At 48.8% G+C, this 14,938-nt stretch overlaps 1 protein-coding gene across 1 annotated transcript in view; it reads left to right on the top strand.

Moving 5' to 3' along the window:
• The first annotated feature begins 3,277 nt into the window (after nucleotides 1-3,277).
• LURAP1L (leucine rich adaptor protein 1 like) overlaps nucleotides 3,278-14,938 on the top strand; it is a 61,929-nt gene continuing 50,268 nt past the window's right edge. The window contains exon 1 of the mRNA XM_073572181.1: nucleotides 3,278-3,719. Within this exon, the coding sequence (XP_073428282.1) occupies nucleotides 3,516-3,719 (204 nt within the window). The 5' untranslated portion in view covers nucleotides 3,278-3,515. The remainder of the gene's footprint in view (nucleotides 3,720-14,938) is intronic.

Below are 14,938 nucleotides of genomic sequence, written 5' to 3'. Positions count from 1 at the left end.
CCCCTGCCACCTCTAGTACACCTGCGGGTACTGGGCGGCAGCGGCAGAGGGGTCAGGAAAAGACTTATGCGCCAGAGTTCTTGCATCTAAATGCATCTTTCCAGAACTGTCTAAAAGTCTTGTCAGAGCAAATCTCCGCAGGCTTTCAGCAGATCAACTCCAGCATTCTGGAGGTGAAGACACTTCTGCAAACCATGCATTCAGAAGCAAGATCTTCGCCAAACCACACCTTTTTCAGGTCTGTTGTGGAGAGCATGGCAACACTACCTCCTACCCAGCAGATGCATGTAATGCATTCGTGCCACAGTGCTCTACAGCAGGTTACCTCCCAACCTCCACCTCCCACCACTGTAGTTCCTCCACCTGCACCCCCTCCAGCCACTTTCCATCCTCCCCCTCCTATTACATACCAGCAACCTCCCCAGTACCAGCAACCTCCCCAGTACCAGCAACCTCCCCAGTACCAGACATCTCCCCACTTCCAGCAACCTGCCCCGTACCAAACTCCTTCCCCGTACCAAACGCCTTCCCCATACAACTTGCCATCAACATCATCTGCTCCTACAGTCCCTGCCCAACCCTCCACTCCACCGCCCACCACCTCTTCTGCCTCCCACATGTCCACCCATTCTGTAGCTTTTTCCACACCATCACCTCTAACTGTTCCTTCCCCACCACGATCCCAATCCTCTCTCCACACTCCCATTGTCGAAGTGTCCCGCAGCCCCTCCAGCAGTATTTCCACCCCACACTACACAGGTTTATGATGTGTTTTGTAATAAAAATGCCCAGTTGGTTTCAAACCATTATTAAAAAAGTTTTTTTAACTTTAAAAACAGTTTACAAAAAAAAAATATTTTAAATAAAAGTTAAATTATTGTTTACACTGGTTGTCTGTCATTTCTTTCTGCGGCGAAATATGTTTAAAAAAAAGGTTAAATACAGGGTATTTAAAAGGTAAAAAGGTATTCAAAACCAGGTATATAACTGTGGGTAAATTTTAGCTTTTTGCCACAGTTGTGTTCCTGGTTGTGTTTGAAGTAAAGTATTTCACCTAAAAAGTTGTGTTTATTGTTGGTGATTTCCTAACAATGTACACAACTTTTGTTAAAAGGTGAAATACTTTGCATAAAACACAACCAGGTACACACCTGTGGCCTAAAGCTAAAAATAGTAAGACCATGACAAGATAGCCAACTTTGGTTGGCAAAGGTATATACTGTTGGTACAGAAGGTACACAAGTTTGGTTAGGGCACAAATCTTTCACACTCTGTCATCCTGCCAGTGTACTCTGCCTTGAGGTGACATAAAGTATAGTGCAAAATTGTCCCTCATTACTGAAACCGTCACAGAACTTCTAGTGGTAATGTCATGGTAATCTTGCAAGGTGGTTTCTTCAGAGGTGTCCTCAATGGAAATGGGTTCCTTGCAGATAACAAAATTGTGGAGTACCACGCAAGCTTTGATCACCTCGTCCACAGTTTCTGTCTTGAGGTTGATCGCAGTCAATAGGACCCGCCATTTGGCTGTCAGAATACCAAAGGTACATTCAACCATTCTTCTTGCTCTTGTGAGGCAGTAATTAAAAATGCGTTTTGTTCTTGTCAATCCTCTGCTAGAGTACGGTTTCAAAAGGTGTTCTGACAGCTGGAAGGCTTCATCCCCTACACAGACAAATGGCATAGGTGGACCAGATGTTTGCGGCAGCGGTCTAGGTGGTGGGAACTGGAAGGTGTTTCCATACAGTTTACGCCCCATGGCAGACAGTTTGAAAACTTGAGAGTCATTGGAGCGGCCATAGGCCCCAATATCAACCGCAATAAATTTGTATTCCGCGTCAGCGATGGCCATGAGGACAATTGAAAAATATTTCTTATAATTGAAATATTCCGATCCCGATCCGGCTGGCTTTACAATGCGGATATGTTTCCCGTCCACAGCGCCCAAGCAGTTGGGAAACTGACATATCTGTTGAAACTTGTCAGCAATTTCAATCCACCTCTCTGTTGTGGGCTCTGGTAAAAACTCTTCAGCTAAGGAGTCCCACAGTGCACGGCATGTGTACTTCACTATTCCAGATATGGTGGAAATCCCGAGTCTGTACTGGAAATGCAGTGACGAAAGGGATTCTCCAGTTGCAAGAAATCTGTGGGGAATTAAAAAACAATCAATTAGTTTTAAATCACAGCATTACATACCAAAACTCAGCTATAACACTTGGAGATACAAACTACCACCAACAAGATTGCAGTGAAAGTGTGCTCTGATGCGCTCACATCCAATAAATGTGGCTTACCTTAAAGTCACCATCAGACGCTCTGCGGGTGAAACGGAGAAGCGGCAATAGGTGTCCGCTTTTCTTGTGAGGTGTGCAATGCGCTCCACCAAGTAATCAAAATTCTCCATTTTCATCCGAACATATCCAAAAAATTTCTCCGGGTTTCGTCGAAGGTCCATGCATAGTGTAGAATAGACCCCACGCGTCATTCTCTTGGCTGTGATGGGGTGGATCCACAAATGTCGTCTACGATGCCTGATGTGCTGCTGTCTCGCTCTCTCCTTCTCCAGAACAATCACCCTCAAACGATTTGCCTCCGCTATAAAATCCGCCAAATTCTTCAAAATATTTCCAGTGACAACATCCATCTTCGCCAGTAACTTGCTCTTCTCTCCAACCTGCACTTTCTCCTCTACAACCTGTCAAAGAAGGGCTGTAGGAACATGCTATATATAGTTTTCCAGTAGCCAATCCCGTTCGGAAGGCCACAAGGGTCAATTTTAAAAACCGGATCCGGCGTAATCCGTCGAAAAACGGATAGAAAAACGGATGAACCGGATGAGACGGATCCGGTTTTGTCTGTCAAGAAAAAGACGGATCCGGCAGAAAACCGGATCCGGCACATCAGGTTTTACGAAACATTTGCCGGATCCGGCGTTCCGGCACGACGCCGGATCGCGCCTGACGCCAAAAACCTGATGTGTGGAAGTAGCCTAAGAAAGCAACTTCAGCATCTGTGTGCCCATGTGTGGGGGGCATCTCCTTCAGTAGCAGCCCCCACTGCTGTGTCCGAGCAGCAGGCTCCCGGGAAGCAGCCAGCACTGTCTCCCGTGCACACCTCCGACACCCCGCCATTGCACTGCGCGCCATTGGCCGAGGATCGCCTGCAGCTCTGTGGCAGCCTGGCAGCGCAGAGGAGACGCCAGCAGACCCTGCTATCAGGAGATATACGGTACCAGGGCGGGGTCACAGCGGCGCCTCTTGGCTCTGAGGTTTAAAGTTTCAGCAGCTGTGGAAAGTGAATGGTAGAGGCAGCAGAGTGCCAGTGTGCCAGGGCACCACTGAGAGGGGCAGTCATCTGGCTGCATGTGCTCCTCCTGACCTAGGCGCAGCGCACACCCTAATGAAGACGCTCTGACTTGTCACCCAGGAAGCGATGACTTGTTCTTGCTCTGCCCTGCTTTAATCACCTTGGCATCTGGCTGGCTCAGTCCTCTGCTTCCTCCCACCACGATCATGGCTGATTCCTCCTCGCCGGACCTCAGAGATATAGAACTCAAGCTGGGGCGCAAGGTGCCCGAGAGCCTGGCACGGTCCCTGCGGGAGGAGCACGGTGACTGGCAGAAGGGTGCCCCAGACTCGCCGTGCCCGCTCAGCTCTGCTCAGCCCAGCACCCTGGAGAGACTGGAAACCAAGCTACAGCTTCTCAGGCAAGACATGGTGAGGAGCAGCAGTGCCAGGGGTCTGCTACTGTGTGTGGGATAGCTTGTGCCAGCCCTGGGGGTCTGCTACTGTGTGTGGGATAGCCTGTGCCAGCCCTGGGGGTCTGCTACTGTGTGTGGGATAGCCTGTGCCAGCCCTGGGGGTCTGCTACTGCGTGTGGGATAGCCTGTGCCAGCCCTGGGGGTCTGCTACTGTGTGTGGGATAGCCTGTGCCAGCCCTGGGGGTCTGCTACTGCGTGTGGGATAGCCTGTGCCAGCCCTGGGGGTCTGCTACTGTGTGTGGGATAGCTTGTGCCAGCCCTGGGGGTCTACTACAGTGTGTGGGATAGCCTATGCCAGCCCTGGGGGTCTGCTACTGTGTGTGGGATAGCCTGTGCCAGCCCTGGGGGTCTGCTACTGCGTGTGGGATAGCCTATGCCAGCCCTGGGGGTCTACTACAGTGTGTGGGATAGCCTATGCCAGCCCTGGGGGTCTACTACAGTGTGTGGGATAGCCTATGCCAGCCCTGGGGGTCTGCTACTGTGTGTGGGATAGCCTGTGCCAGCCCTGGGGGTCTGCTACTGCGTGTGGGATAGCCTATGCCAGCCCTGGGGGTCTACTACAGTGTGTGGGATAGCCTATGCCAGCCCTGGGGGTCTGCTACTGCGTGTGGGATAGCCTGTGCCAGCCCTGGGGGTCTGCTACTGCGTGTGGGATAGCCTATGCCAGCCCTGGGGGGTCTACTACAGTGTGTGGGATAGCCTATGCCAGCCCTGGGGGTCTGCTACTGCGTGTGGGATAGCCTGTGCCAGCCCTGGGGGTCTGCTACTGCGTGTGGGATAGCCTATGCCAGCCCTGGGGGTCTACTACAGTGTGTGGGATAGCCTATGCCAGCCCTGGGGGTCTGCTACTGTGTGTGGGATAGCCTGTGCCAGCCCTGGGGGTCTGCTACTGCGTGTGGGATAGCCTATGCCAGCCCTGGGGGTCTACTACAGTGTGTGGGATAGCCTATGCCAGCCCTGGGGGTCTGCTACTGCGTGTGGGATAGCCTATGCCAGCCCTGGGGGTCTGCTACTGTGTGTGGGATAGCCTATGCCAGCCCTGAGGGGTCTGCTACTGTGTGTGGGATAGCCTATGCCAGCCCTGGGGGGTCTGCTACTGCGTGTGGGATAGCCTATGCCAGCCCTGAGGGGTCTGCTACTGTGTGTAAAATAGTCTATGCCAGGCCGCTGTACACCATTACACAAGAGCAGTGCATGGGAACTAGAATGACACCATTCTTGGGGGGGCTAGGTTGTATGTTGCACCTACAGATGGGGGCACGTTGTATGTAGCACCTACAGATGGGGGCACGTGGTATGTAGCACCTACAGATGGGGGCACGTTGTGTGTAGCACCTACAGATAGGGGCACGTTGTATGTAGCACCTACAGATGGGGGCACGTTGTGTGTAGCACCTACAGATGGGGGCACGTCGTATGTAGCACCTACAGATGGGGGCACGTTGTATGTAGCACCTACAGATGGGGGCACGTGGTATGTAGCACCTACAGATGGGAGCACGTTGTATGTAGCACCTACAGATGGGGGCACTTTGTATGTAGCACCTACAGATGGGAGCACGTGGTATGTAGCACCTACAGATGGGGGCACTTTGTATGTAGCACCTACAGATGGGGGCACGTGGTATGTAGCACCTACAGATGGGGGCACGTTGTGTGTAGCACCTACAGATAGGGGCACGTTGTATGTAGCACCTACAGATGGGGGCACGTTGTGTGTAGCACCTACAGATAGGGGCACGTTGTATGTAGCACCTACAGATGGGGGCACGTTGTGTGTAGCACCTACAGATAGGGGCACGTTGTATGTAGCACCTACAGATGGGGGCACGTTGTGTGTAGCACCTACAGATAGGGGCACGTTGTATGTAGCACCTACAGATGGGGGCACGTTGTGTGTAGCACCTACAGATAGGGGCACGTTGTATGTAGCACCTACAGATGGGGGCACGTTGTGTGTAGCACCTACAGATGGGGGCACGTCGTATGTAGCACCTACAGATGGGGGCACGTTGTATGTAGCACCTACAGATGGGAGCACGTCGTATGTAGCACCTACAGATGGGAGCACGTTGTATGTAGCACCTACAGATGGGGGCACGTTGTATGTAGCACCTACAGATGGGAGCACGTGGTATGTAGCACCTACAGATGGGGGCACGTCGTATGTAGCACCTACAGATGGGGGCACGTTGTATGTAGGACCTACAGATGGGGGCACGTGGTATGTAGCACCTACAGATGGGGGCACGTCGTATGTAGCACCTACAGATGGGGGCACGTTGTATGTAGCACCTACAGATGGGGGCACGTGGTATGTAGCACCTACAGATGGGAGCACGTTGTATGTAGCACCTACAGATAGGGGCACTTTGTATGTAGCCCCTACAGATGGGGGCACATGGTATGTAGCACCTACAGATGGGGGCACGTTGTATGTAGCACCTACAGATGGGGGCACGTTGTATGTAGCACCTACAGATGGGGGCACGTTGTATGTAGCACCTACAGATGGGGGCACGTTGTATGTAGCACCTACAGATGGGGGCACGTTGTATGTAGCACCTACAGATGGGGGCACGTGGTATGTAGCACCTACAGATGGGAGCAAGTTGTATGTAGCACCTACAGATGGGGGCACTTTGTATGTAGCCCCTACAGATGGGGGCACGTCGTATGTAGCACCTACAGATGGGGACACGTCGTATGTAGCACCTACAGATGGGAGCACGTCGTATGTAGCACCTACAGATGGGAGCACGTTGTATGTAGCACCTACAGATGGGAGCACGTCGTATGTAGCACCTACAGATGGGAGCACGTTGTATGTAGCACCTACAGATGGGGGCACGTTGTATGTAGCACCTACAGATGGGAGCACGTATGTAGCACCTACAGATGGGAGCACGTCGTATGTAGCACCTACAGATGGGAGCACGTCGTATGTAGCACCTACAGATGGGAGCACGTTGTATGTAGCACCTACAGATGGGGGCACGTTGTATGTAGCACCTACAGATGGGGGCACGTTGTATGTAGCACCTACAGATGGGGGCACGTCGTATGTAGCACCTACAGATGGGGGCACGTTGTGTGTAGCACCTACAGATGGGGGCACGTCGTATGTAGCACCTACAGATGGGGGCACGTTGTATGTAGCACCTACAGATGGGGGCACGTGGTATGTAGCACCTACAGATGGGGGCACGTTGTATGTAGCACCTACAGATGGGGGCACGTGGTATGTAGCACCTACAGATGGGAGCACGTTGTATGTAGCACCTACAGATGGGGGCACTTTGTATGTAGCACCTACAGATGGGAGCACGTGGTATGTAGCACCTACAGATGGGGGCACGTTGTATGTAGCACCTACAGATGGGGGCACGTGGTATGTAGCACCTACAGATGGGAGCACGTTGTATGTAGCACCTACAGATGGGGGCACTTTGTATGTAGCACCTACAGATGGGAGCACGTGGTATGTAGCACCTACAGATGGGGGCACTTTGTATGTAGCACCTACAGATGGGGGCACGTGGTATGTAGCACCTACAGATGGGGGCACGTTGTGTGTAGCACCTACAGATAGGGGCACGTTGTATGTAGCACCTACAGATGGGGGCACGTTGTGTGTAGCACCTACAGATAGGGGCACGTTGTATGTAGCACCTACAGATGGGGGCACGTTGTGTGTAGCACCTACAGATAGGGGCACGTTGTATGTAGCACCTACAGATGGGGGCACGTTGTGTGTAGCACCTACAGATAGGGGCACGTTGTATGTAGCACCTACAGATGGGGGCACGTTGTGTGTAGCACCTACAGATAGGGGCACGTTGTATGTAGCACCTACAGATGGGGGCACGTTGTGTGTAGCACCTACAGATGGGGGCACGTCGTATGTAGCACCTACAGATGGGGGCACGTTGTATGTAGCACCTACAGATGGGGGCACGTTGTATGTAGCACCTACAGATGGGAGCACGTTGTATGTAGCACCTACAGATGGGGGCACGTTGTATGTAGCACCTACAGATGGGAGCACGTGGTATGTAGCACCTACAGATGGGGGCACGTCGTATGTAGCACCTACAGATGGGGGCACGTTGTATGTAGCACCTACAGATGGGGGCACGTGGTATGTAGCACCTACAGATGGGGGCACGTCGTATGTAGCACCTACAGATGGGGGCACGTTGTATGTAGCACCTACAGATGGGGGCACGTGGTATGTAGCACCTACAGATGGGAGCACGTTGTATGTAGCACCTACAGATGGGGGCACTTTGTATGTAGCCCCTACAGATGGGGGCACATGGTATGTAGCACCTACAGATGGGGGCACGTTGTATGTAGCACCTACAGATGGGGGCACGTTGTATGTAGCACCTACAGATGGGGGCACGTTGTATGTAGCACCTACAGATGGGGGCACGTTGTATGTAGCACCTACAGATGGGGGCACGTTGTATGTAGCACCTACAGATGGGGGCACGTTGTATGTAGCACCTACAGATGGGGGCACGTGGTATGTAGCACCTACAGATGGGAGCAAGTTGTATGTAGCACCTACAGATGGGGGCACTTTGTATGTAGCCCCTACAGATAGGGGCACGTCGTATGTAGCACCTACAGATGGGGACACGTCGTATGTAGCACCTACAGATGGGAGCACGTCGTATGTAGCACCTACAGATGGGAGCACGTCGTATGTAGCACCTACAGATGGGAGCACGTTGTATGTAGCACCTACAGATGGGGGCACGTTGTATGTAGCACCTACAGATGGGAGCACGTATGTAGCACCTACAGATGGGAGCACGTCGTATGTAGCACCTACAGATGGGAGCACGTTGTATGTAGCACCTACAGATGGGAGCACGTTGTATGTAGCACCTACAGATGGGGGCACGTTGTATGTAGCACCTACAGATGGGGGCACGTTGTATGTAGCACCTACAGATGGGGGCACGTCGTATGTAGCACCTACAGATGGGAGCACGTTGTATGTAGCACCTACAGATGGGAGCACGTTGTATGTAGCACCTACAGATGGGAGCACGTTGTATGTAGCACCTACAGATGGGGGCACGTTGTATGTAGCACCTACAGATGGGGGCACGTCGTATGTAGCACCTACAGATGGGGGCACGTCGTATGTAGCACCTACAGATGGGAGCACGTTGTATGTAGCACCTACAGATGGGAGCACGTTGTATGTAGCACCTACAGATGGGAGCACGTTGTATGTAGCACCTACAGATGGGGGCACGTTGTATGTAGCACCTACAGATGGGGCACGTCGTATGTAGCACCTACAGATGGGGTGCTGCAGTCGGGAATCCCTACAAATTTGGCAGAGTGCATAAAGTGGACAGTTTGCTTCGTTTGCCAGTCTGGGTAACGAGGTACTAGGCCCTGTTCACAGTGTGCTTATGGAGTGCATCCTAAGGAAAAACAGAGTCCTAATGGGCAATGACAGAGTACCAATGGACTTTCTTTTCTGACTGTGTACATCCTTCCAGACAGACACAAGACCTAGTCTACACAGGCCACTTTATCTGTGGACTGTAGTTCTCTGTGCCTCCTCTTTTTTTTCTATGAAACACCGAATAACAATTGTCAATTTAACAAAAAGGAGGAATAGAGAGCTTCAGTTTCAGGAGACGCACCTGTACCAAATACATAGGTAACACTATAGCACGTAACGTAGTGGTGACGGCACACGTAGCCGTTCTCACTCTGTGCTTTGAATATGTCTGTAATGGCAGAAAGATAATACTTTTCATGAGAAATAGATGAATTGCCGCCATTTATCAGGCGTGACCTCAGAGGAGAAGCATGGCTGCGGGCAGGTGTTCAGTCACTTCTCCTGTGTGTTCCATTAATAGAGTGCTAGTGTGTGTGATATGTTACACAGCAAGTGATCAGTCCATCCTCATAGGTAATGTGGTGAAAGTAGGAAAGATGGGAAGGACACTAGGCCAAAGCAGGACAACTGGTGTCATGTCATGGACACCATGGCTCTCTGTTAACTATTGGGAAGTAAGATCTATCCCAAAAGGTCCAATGATACAAAAGAGCTAGAGGCATATAGCTATTGTGAAAAAGGCTTTGAAAAGTCACTGCCCATACTGACCCTTATCATCTCCAAAAGCACCAGAAGTGGCCATCAGAAGTGGACTACAGAGCATTAAGAAAGCCTGGGCTAATGAATCCTATTTTCTTAAACTACAAGGTATAGTCTTGTGACTGTGCATTGCTTACCTAGAGAAAGCATGGCATCAGGATGCAGTGTGGAGACACGTGATGCTCTGAGCAATATTCTGGGAAATGTTGGGTCCTAGAATTCTTTGGGATGTTACTTTGACACTGATATTGCTGTACACTAGTGATGAGCGAGTATACTCGGGGTTTTCCCAAGCATGCTCGGGTGTCCTCCGAGAATTTGGATGTGCTCGGAGATTTAGTTTCTGTCAATGCAGCTGCATGATTTACAGCTCCTAGACAGCCTGAATACATGTGGGAATTCCCTAACAAGCAGGCATTCCTCACATGTATACAGGCTGTCCAGCAGTCGCAAATCATGCAGCTGCATTGACAGAAACTAAATCTCCAAGCACGCCAAAATACTCGGAGTACACCCAAGCAACGAGCATACTCGCTCATCACTACTGTACACCAAATATAGTGTATATAAAAAAGGCTACGCACCTCTGTTAAAATGCCAGGTTTTTGTCATGTAAAAACCATATCCCACATGCCAGACATATGATGATTGTTGACCTATGTGGTACACAACTAGTACTTGTCAGAAATTCCTGCAGCTGATTTAATGTTGCGATAAGTCCCTAGGAAGCATTCCGTACCAATTTCCTTCTTGTCTTTTAATAAATTTTTCAGGGATGTTCTGTTCTAGGTGATGTTACTGTTGTGCCAAATATAAGTCGTTCATTGATGACTGTCTTCACATTGCTCCTTGATATAGCTAATGTTTTGGAAAATTTTTGTACCTTTCTCTTGACCGATAACTTTTATCCATCCGATGCCTTTGCTGTGTTGTAAGCTGTTTACGGACCATGGCTTGTGTTGTAAAATGCAACTAAAGGGGGTTTTACACATAGCGATATCGCTAGCAATATCGCTAAAGCATCACCGATTTGGTGACGCAGCAGCGATATCGCTATGTGTGATACTTACAGTACCTCCGACCGGCTCCCCCGCTGTCTGTCGCTGATCACCGCTCCATTTCTCGTCGGGCGCTTCCTGCTGGGCTTCCTGCTGGCGCTGACGAGGGATGCGTGGAAGCGGGTGGGAGGACGTCAGGATCGCCTCGTCTGAAAGGTAAGTAACGGCCGCTGCTGCATCGCTACATCACTGTGAGATCTGCCTGTGTGCAGCTCACTAGCGACCATTTAGCGATGCACCAGCGATCCTGACTGGGTCGTATCGTGGTCGGGATCGCTGGTGCATCGCTAAATGTAACGGGGCCTTAAGAAATTGTCAGGAAAATCCTATTAGAACCACTAAACTTTATATGAAATTAAAGAAGTAGGTCCACTACTCAAGCAAAATAAAAACGGCCTTGGCATTGAGTTTCCCGGGGCCTGCGTGCTTGAGACAGGATTGTGTGAGTAATGGACAACCATTTTAATCAGAATCACTTTATATGACAGTAGCTGTTTATTGACTTCAATTTAACATGAGTTTAAAGGTGAATCTAAGGGCTCTCATGATCCGAGCCTAACAACCTTATAGATACATTTAGGTCAATATATAATTGGACAGAGACAACATTTTTCTAATTTTGGTTCTAGACATTACCACAGTGAATTTTAAACAAAACAATTCAGATGCAGTTGAAGTTCAGACTTTCAGCTTTCATTTGAGGGTATCCACATTAAAATTGGATGAAGGGTTTAGGAGTTTCAGCTCCTTAACATGAGCCACCCTGTTTTTAAAGGGACCAAAAGTAATTGGACAATTGACTCCAAGGCTATTTCATGGACAGGTGTGGGCAATCCCTTCGTTATGTCATTCTCAATTAAGCAGATAAAAGGCCTGGAGTTGATTTGAGGTGTGGCGCTTGCATTTGGAAGGTTTTGCTGTGAAGGAAACCAGCGGTCAAAGGAGCTCTCCATGCAGGTGAAACAAGCCATCCTTAAGCTGCAAAAACAGAAAAAAAACATCTGAGAAATTGCTACAACATTAGGAGTGGCAAAATCTACAGTTTGGTACATCCTGAGAAAGAAAGCAAGCCCTGGTGAACTCATCAATGCAAAAAGACCTGGGCACCCACGGAAGACAACAGTGGTGGATGATCGCAGAATAATCTCCATGGTGAAGAGAAACCCCTTCACAACTGCCAACCAAGTGAACAACACTCTCCAGGAGGTAGGCGTATCAATATCCAAATCTACCATAAAGAGAAGACTGCATGAAAGTAAATACAGAGGGTTCACTGCAAGGTGCAAGCCACTCATAAGCATCAAGAATAAAAAGGCTAGACTGGACTTTGCTAAAAAACATCTAAAAAAGCCAGCACAGTTCTGTAAGAACATTCTTTGGACAGATGAAACCAAGATCAACCTCTACCAGAATGATGGAAAGAGAAAAGTATGGCGAAGGCGTGGTACAGCTCATGATCCAAAGCATACCACATCATCTGTAAAACACGGCGGAGGCAGTGTGATGGCTTGGGCATGCATGGCTGCCAGTGGCACTGGGTCACTAGTGTTTATTGATGATGTGACACAGGACAGAAGCAGCCGAATGAATTCTGAGTTATTCAGAGCCATACTGTGTGCTCAGATCCAGCCAAATGCAGCCAAACTGATTGGTCGTCGTTTCATACTACAGATGGACAATGACCCAAAACATAAAGCCAAAGCAACCCAGGAGTTTATTAAAGCAAAGAAGTGGAATATTCTTGAATGGCCAAGTCAGTCACCTGATCTCAACCCAATTGAGCATGCATTTCACTTGTTAAAGACTAAACTTCAGACTGAAAGGCCCACAAACAAACAGCAACTGAAAACCACCGCAGTGAAGGCCTGGCATTTCCACCAAGTGAAATGATAGCACCTACATTCACATGTAGTCAATCAGCCGCTTCACTGACCCTTCATTCGGACATAATTGACATCCGGAAGACTTGAGAGAAGGTGTCAGTGAAGTGACCGCTGATTGGCCGCAGGAACCATTGGCCCCAGGAGAGCCAGTGTCTACGCTGCTGGAAAGGCGCCAGCACCGGATGTGAGTATGGGTGTTATTATTTTACATAGTGACTGAGAAGAGGTTGTCCAACTAGTGGACAAGTCCTTTAATTACAATAGATGCTTTAAACATTATAATGCGTCTTGCTATGTTGCAAAAATTATTAAGGAGTGGTGTGAGTAATCAGACAAATAATTACGTTTTTGCCAAAATCGACGTGATTGATTGATCATCTAAACTTTATGGGGGCCTTCTGACTTCCCCACAGATGATGTTAGGGGAAATGATGGCTGGGAGATTCAATGCAAACAGCCGATCATTTAGGGCTGTGTGGCCCCAGTTTCTCTGTCTTTCTCAATATTCATGTGTATGGGGAAGTCATGGACGATAACTTTAGGCAGAATGTTAGTACTTATCGTACAGTATGTAACTATCTTAAAGGAGTTGTAAACTACTGGACAATTCCTTATTAAGGGTGCTGTACAAACAGAAATCTGTACTTACCACCTGGACCATGCTGCTCTTAGCTCTGTGTTTCCTGAGGGTCTCCTGACATAATGTCATATGACTGCTATAGCCCTCACAAACCACTTTTTGGTATGTGACATTGTTTATGTCAGAAGACCGGTGGGGATCATAGTGTAGAGATCTGCAGAGTAGCCCCCGTACGGGAGGTAAGGATGATTTTTTTTTTTTTACCCTTCTTGGATCATTGATAAGATGTTGCCAAGGATTGGACATCCCCTTCAGATGTTTGGGCAATATAGCGCCGGACACCATCAGAGGTTTTCTTCAGTCCATGCCTTGTCTGGCCAGAGATGTTTTGGCAGCACAAGGAAATCCGGAACAATATTGGGCAGGTGTTTCTTGTGTTATGGCTGATCATGGTTCATTCTTTCAATCAACAGTGTTGTTCCTGATGAAAAAGGGAGTCTGTAACCAGGTTTTTGTTGCCACATGTAAGAGCAGCATAATGTAGGGGCAGAGACATAGGCAAAAAAAGAACAAATCGTTGGTGGGGCATGTTTGGACTGCCTGAAAGTGGGTTTACTAGTCCTCTAGTGATAATATCCTGCTGATAAATCAGTGATTTTATCAAAACTACAGCAAGCATCCCAGTAAGTGGCACATCACTGGAATCTCCACATTATACTGCCCTCAGATTAGGTGGGAAAACCCTGGTGACACATACCCTTTAAGAAGAATCTTTCATAGCCTGTGGAAATATATCCATATAGGAGGGTTCATGTGTATAAATCTGATCTACTAATGTGACACATCAGACCAAATTCTGAATATGTGCTCTGTGACCCCTTCCAATTGCCAGAATTATGGTGCTGTGACATCTGTCTGAGGAAGTGTTCTTATTCCCATCAAAGCTGCCAAACCATTCTTACATATGGCACATGACGTACCTAATCTGTGCGTTTATCTTGACTCAACTTTCTGGCATAAATCGGCAAGTGGAGAATAAAAATCAATGTTCTGATTCTCTTATTATTTATTTTAAAGTACAGTAGATATGAAAGAGATGAAAACAAGGTTTATAGTACATAAATGTAACAAAAGATAAAAACAAGTGCTGTAAACATGGCTACGAGTGACGGATTGGGGCATAGGGAGTGAGGGCCTGTCCATTCAGACTCTTTAAGAAGATCCATCCTCTATGCTAAGCTGATCTGACCTTGGGAGTAGATCATGTACTAAAGTACCGTAAGTCAAAATCTAAAAGTGACAATGAGGTTTTCCAAAATATGCCTGAAATGCTGAAACATATGGCACACCACTCCTATGTGCTCTGTAGCTTTTAGTGTCGATGGAAAATAGTTGTTAGGAGTCAGATTCCTGCATTTACTCAGCAGGGATCCAGATCCTCACATTCTGCACTCTCCTCCTATTTTTCCACTGCAGAGGAGATTGCAGAGGAGATTGCCTTGCAGCAAATCTCTCCTGTCC

The sequence above is a fragment of the Dendrobates tinctorius genome, unplaced genomic scaffold (genome assembly GCF_039654945.1).
Source record: "Dendrobates tinctorius isolate UK_male_01 unplaced genomic scaffold, ASM3965494v1 ptg000031l, whole genome shotgun sequence".
In the NCBI taxonomy this organism is placed as follows: Eukaryota; Metazoa; Chordata; class Amphibia; order Anura; family Dendrobatidae; genus Dendrobates; species Dendrobates tinctorius.
This window is presented reverse-complemented; position numbering and strand designations above follow the sequence as displayed.